A 5,893-nucleotide genomic window follows, 5' to 3' on the forward strand; every position below is an offset into this window, starting at 1 on the left:
AAAAACATCTGAACCACCTTAGCCCATCAAACCTATCTCGATGGGCTAAGTGGTAAATTTGTACTTAGTCGATTATGATTGATGGGCTAAGTGGCAAATTTGTACTTAGCCCATTATGATTACCACTTTGTCATATTTATAGAAGGTACAAAACTAGCTTTTCCTTCATTTCCTAGGTGGTGCATAGGAACTGGTCTATAGGACTGAGTTTTATGAGGGACATCATAGACCTTGACAAGTTACAGCCACGCCAAAATGAGAATAATCCAATGCTGTTAATGGGGTACCATTTAGTTTGGGGTGTACCAATTTCTTACAAAAATATGTTTTGTCTTTTATGCAATTTGGTACACCCGAACAAAATGGTACCCCATTAGCAGCGTTTGGAATAATCTGTTCAAGTACTTGAATTTTTCCAGTGAGACTAATTCTTCACACGCATCTTCTGCACTTCGGCAGAAGGTGCTTGTGAAGAGGGAGAGAAGGCGACCATTTTCTGTCACTCCTCTTCACATGGAAGAGCCATAACTCGAATCTAGCATAACTCGAATCTAGCGTAACGGGCATCAAAATTGACAACCTGAGTACAAACAACTACAACAATTAACAAGTAATGTATATCGACATATAGTAAAATAATGCTGTTACAGGAAAGTTTAACATAACAATATCTCATCTGTTGCAGATTCAAGCTGCGAAAAAAAGAAAAGAACAAAAAGTGAAAAATAATAGAGAAACCCTTTGCTTTTTAGTCGCTTTTTGCTGCTTCTACCCATTTAATGATTGAGTTCTATAATAATCAATACTCATATCTACACAAAGAAAGATCTCCCTCCTGGATGATTCTGGATCTAATTATCTGTATCGATTCTCATTCAATAGGTAGTTGTTCAATGAAAAGTGAAACTAACTCCAAGTTGATCTCTCTGGCAGGTATTCAAAACATTGATTTGTAGAGTAAAGATCCTCGCTCTGTGTACATCATTGGTTGGGTTTGTAAATCGCGGGGTTAGAATCCATGTCATGAGATGCAGATGGATTGATGTTCCTTGTAGAAGGCATGTCATGATTGTGTTTTCCTTCGTATGTTGTGATGAAGGCGGTTGGATCATCCAATGACCTTTCGACATGCTTCCTGACGTTGCACTTGAGACTGCTGCATCTGTAGTAACTTCTGCAATCCCAGTTATATATACAGCTTTTAGGGAAAGAAAGTTCTTTTGAATAGGATAACCCATATACTATAGGTAATGATGTATCCTTATAATGATGGACCTGACAGAGCAAAGAATACAAGAGGGAAATTTAGTACCAACCTTGGAAATGGATTTCCTTTCACGACTTTCTGTCCGTATTTTCTCCAGCGGAAACCATCCCCGATAATCTCCACATCTGTTGTCCCTTGCAACACGACTCGAGGCTCTTGTACACCTTGTGACATTAGAACGTCACTAGACTGATTCTCCTTCTTCCTTGAAAGAAAGAAAGAAACAAGTAAACATCAAAAGTGAGCATGTGCATTGGATTTTATGAGACACACCCTTAAAGCAATAAACCACGGTCTGACAGAGTTATTAAAGTTCTGTAACCACATAGATTCTAACAGATGCTGCAAAACAGTAAGTCCTAAATTCTGTTTCTTGATCACTTTATTAGAATCTGCCTAAAACAACCATTGTTTAAAATTCTTACCTCCGCTTATATTTAGTTTCATCATCCGCTGCATTGATTCTTCTGCTTGCTTCATCACAATCACCACTCAGACCATAAGAACTTTCAGGAGTTCCAAGACCACTACTGTTAAAAGCTCCACCAGATGTGACAGAATCATAAGGCATTGGAGCTTTAGATGTATAAGAAAAAGGATTATATGAAAATCCAATAGCACTTCGATTCTCCAATCGGTTTTCTGACCCTTGGTTCCTCTCACCGAGAGAGTTACTCCATAATGAATTACTACTAGTTTCATGACCAGTCCCATCGGATGCAAGTCCTTGATCAAGTGTTCCTAACGTGTGACGTTTAGGAGGCTGAGGTTTCGCGTGATTATGCTCACCCTTGTAAACAATTTCTGCTATTTGCCCGTCAAATGATCTTTCAACCTTCTTTTTTACTGGACAGTTTGGATGCGTGCACTTGTAGTAACTTCGAGGGTACTCACTTCCTTTCACTTGTTTCTGCCCATATTTTCTCCAGTTATACCCATCATAAGAAGGTCTATCACCACTTACTGTTGGCATCAAATCCTTTGGATTCTCTTTAGGTTTCCGCAATGCCATCTTTGAGGGATCATTGATCTGGTTAATGCTAACAGGTGGCCATGGCAATTCTTGACGAATATCTGTAGTAACCGGAGTTTGGAAATGGTGTTTTGTTCGACTTGTATTTTGAGCATAAGCTTGCACCTGAACTGTTGCTTGTTGGCTACTCATTCCCTGATCAAAACGAAATGAATAAGCAAGCATGCTCAAAGCGAATTATGGAATAGAAACCAAACAGAGAACTACTGATTAACGTTGGTAGATGTATATTACACTGACCATATTTGCCAATTGAGAAGCAGTTTTTCTTGAAACAGGTTTAGCCAGTGGTTTATATACCACAGAAGATTTGATTTCAGCCTTCAAGGAATAAGCTGCACTTCCAGATGCCTCGCCCTGAAAAAAAAAGTTCAGAAAAATGGTCCAAGGAGATTACAAATTATATAAATAGAAGCAATTTTGATAGGAACCGAGAACAATCTATACTATCAAATCCCCACCTGAGATGAAACAGCAGCATTTGAAGCCAAACTTTCTGCGGGTTTGATCCTCAGAGTCTTGGGTCTAATGGGAGCTACAGCTGTCTCGCAAATTGAATTAGGTGATGAAGATGATGTGCTAATCGCACCCGTAAGGAGTGCAGAGAAAGACTGGAACTTTGAGCACGAGGGTCTTGAAGCTTTTGGCTTAGCCAGAACCATCTTATTGTTATTTTCTGTGGCTTTATCTTCCATTTAACGATCACATATAGAGTGGCAATCTTCAAATTTCCATTTCATGACGACGTTTTTCAGAGCATACGATCAATTTGCCACCATTTGTACTACTTTTGTTTCAATTGCTAGATGTTGAGATGGAGAAAATGTTATTTTTAGGGATTGAGGTGAAGAAGCAAGCAGTTGAAAATGAATGATCCTAAATTGATAGTTACCACCTCAAATACTTACTTTTGGATGAATTTGCTCGAGAACCAGCAAGTTGACCTCAAAGTTGCTTACAATTTAGAACTGCCAAACGTGCCATATATTAGATTGGTTTCAGCAGTAATCAGAATAAAGAAACCACAAAAGCTAAGGGAAACACCTGAATCAACAGACCTCAATGAGAGCACAACAAAATAAAATCAAAAGAATCAATCGCAGTAAAATTTGTAACACACTAAGATCAACAGATTACCGTGCTATTACATGTACCAATACCATGTCATCATAAATTTTGCTTGCCACATAGTAAATTAAATTTGGCGAACTCCTGTAATGACATCAAATATTCGCCTACTTTTCCTGGTGACATCAAGTAGGTAATCATATTAGTTTTTCTTAATGTCTGTCAACACTAACCAATGAACATCTTAGCACTGTACTTTCCATTCTTTCAAGCATTACATTTGAAATAGGATCAACAACACCACAGACACACACTATCAATGGCTTTGGATTGCAATTCAGATATCATTGCTCCCATTTCCTCACCAAGCTTAGAAGAGCACACTTAGTTATTCTCCCCCGCGATTAAGTATGGGACCCCGATACATCCACCAATTTTGAGCAAGTACCCAAGAAAATTCGAATTTGGGTTTCAAAAGCACAAGGAACACACTCTTAGCGAAGGTACATTAAAGCAGCTCTTTATCCTCTGATTCTAATATCTCTTCTTCTTCTTCTAGGTCAGTGTTTTCAATTTCCCTCAATTCAGAAGTGCCCTAACTACTTTACAACATCTCTAGAAAAGATCGAGGTTCATTCAAAACACAGTTACCACCAGCCCAGCCTTGTCAAGGAAACAATCAGGAATTCGGGCGCAAATTAACTTAAACGGTAAAAAGACAATACAATATCTAACAAACAAAATGTGGATATAAACAATTTCAACACAAAAATGATGCATCTCTGAGAACAAGAGGACTAACCATACTGAAATGTGTTTCTTTCCCTGAAAACAAACTCAACTGCTGGACATTTGTGCCAATTCCCTTCTATTATTCTCTGCATTCGAATCCAAGCAAAAAAAAAAAAATCAGAAGAAGAAGAAGAAGAAGAAAATCTTGAAATGTAAGCAAAATGAAAACAAGCTAAAAGCATACTCACCAGCAATCTGAAATTCTAGCTATTCCTTGTACTACCTTAAGAACAAAATGGAGAACTGAAAGAAAAAAAAAAAAGAAAAGAAGAAAAGGTACTGTTAGTATTCTTGTTCCCAGTAAAAGGGTTATGTGGCCGTTAAACACAGATTTCTAGTACATGCTTTTCTAGTAAATTCTTTCTTTTTTTTCATCTTTTAGATTAAAAGAAAAGAATTTTTTTAAACAAAAGGGGTTTAAAGGAGGATTTTGACAAGTAGTTGGGTTTTAGAGTTTCAAGACTAAGAAAGTTTGGTGAGAAACTTGGAAGGTAGATGCAATCCAACCACCAAAAACCCTATCACATTCTCATTTCTCATATAAAAAACCAATCTATCCTCAAAACCCCATTTCCAATTGAATGTTAGTTTTCCTACTAACCCTTCACCCCTACGTTTTCTAACCTAACCCCCACAAAAGAAAGAGGCGGACACATAAACATCCCAAAATTAATTTAAGAATGTTGCCCATTGCTTTTGAATCACTCTCAATTGGCTCAAATACCTCACTGGTCATTCAATTTTGGAGGAGATTGAACTTTTTAATAGAATCGGTGACAGAATCGTTTATATATGCATTTTTTTTTTAATTCACGTTTTTCTTCAGATTTAATCAGAACTGAAATTGATCCAAATCATCATTCAAACAAAAGGGATCCGATTGCGTTTTTTTTTTTTTAATATGGATCAATCAACACTATAAAGAGAGCTTTTGAATTAGATATTACAAAATCGATAGAAAACTAAACAACTTAAAAAGAGGAAAGAACTTTATCGATGTCAAATCATTATTCCATAGAAGAAGATCGATCTGATGAAATGAAATTGCTTGCTGTTTTATGTTATTGTTAGTTCAGAAGATGCAAGTACGGCGGTGTACAGTGAAAGGGGAAGGAAGGAGGAAAGTTAACTAGGTTTTTGCTTTTCTGGATAAAAGTTTCTATTTGAAATCGAAATTTCCAAAATTACCCTGGGACAATAAGGGCACGTTTTGTGGTTGTGATGGGCCTAGTCATGATGCTCAACTATGAAGTCCACCTCTAGCGAAATTACAATATTTTTCTCGCAAGTATACGTTGGGTTGTTTATTTCTCTGTAATTATAGATAAGCTCCACCTCTAACTAATCTAATAATATGTCCATGCTTTCATTCCACCTCTGTTGGGTTAAATATCGCACCTATTGGTATAAGGGATACTATTATAAGGGGGTGAACGCACTCGCACGTAGTATATTACGGATGACGAAGCTAATGACGTCATAGGGTCACGAGTAAAGTGTGAAGTCAGTGCGAAGTTCCAAGAGCATGTGCGAGAAGATCCAAATGTAAGCGTGCGAGAACAACGCACACCAAAAACGAAAATATGGGCTTTATTAGCTGTCCTCCACTATGTAAAACTCCTACATATAGGACCAATCACCCCTGTGTTGGAAGAGAGATCTTTTTAAAAGTAGAGATAGAACTTTAGGAGAGAGAAAGTTGTTTTCTCCCCAAGTTAAGGGTTTTACTTTAC

At 37.4% G+C, this 5,893-nt stretch overlaps 1 protein-coding gene across 2 annotated transcripts; it reads right to left on the bottom strand.

Moving 5' to 3' along the window:
- Positions 1-595: 595 nt before the first annotated feature.
- LOC113347737 (WRKY transcription factor 44-like) lies at positions 596-5,279 on the bottom strand. 2 transcript variants are annotated; one of them, XM_026591404.1, is made up of 9 exons: positions 4,349-5,279; positions 4,171-4,246; positions 3,438-3,544; positions 3,209-3,268; positions 2,762-3,102; positions 2,541-2,657; positions 1,693-2,435; positions 1,317-1,472; positions 596-1,174 (listed from the first exon to the last, which is right to left on the bottom strand). In XM_026591404.1, the coding sequence occupies exons 5-9, from the start codon at positions 2,993-2,995 to the stop codon at positions 982-984; spliced, it is 1,443 nt and encodes a 480-aa protein (XP_026447189.1). In that variant the 5' UTR covers positions 2,996-3,102; positions 3,209-3,268; positions 3,438-3,544; positions 4,171-4,246; positions 4,349-5,279; the 3' UTR covers positions 596-981. The 2 variants fall into 2 exon arrangements, with proteins under 2 accessions (XP_026447189.1, XP_026447190.1); XM_026591405.1 differs by lacking the exon at positions 3,438-3,544.
- Between the last annotated feature and the right edge of the window lie 614 nt (positions 5,280-5,893).

This window comes from Papaver somniferum, chromosome 2, assembly GCF_003573695.1.
Source record: "Papaver somniferum cultivar HN1 chromosome 2, ASM357369v1, whole genome shotgun sequence".
In the NCBI taxonomy this organism is placed as follows: Eukaryota; Viridiplantae; Streptophyta; class Magnoliopsida; order Ranunculales; family Papaveraceae; genus Papaver; species Papaver somniferum.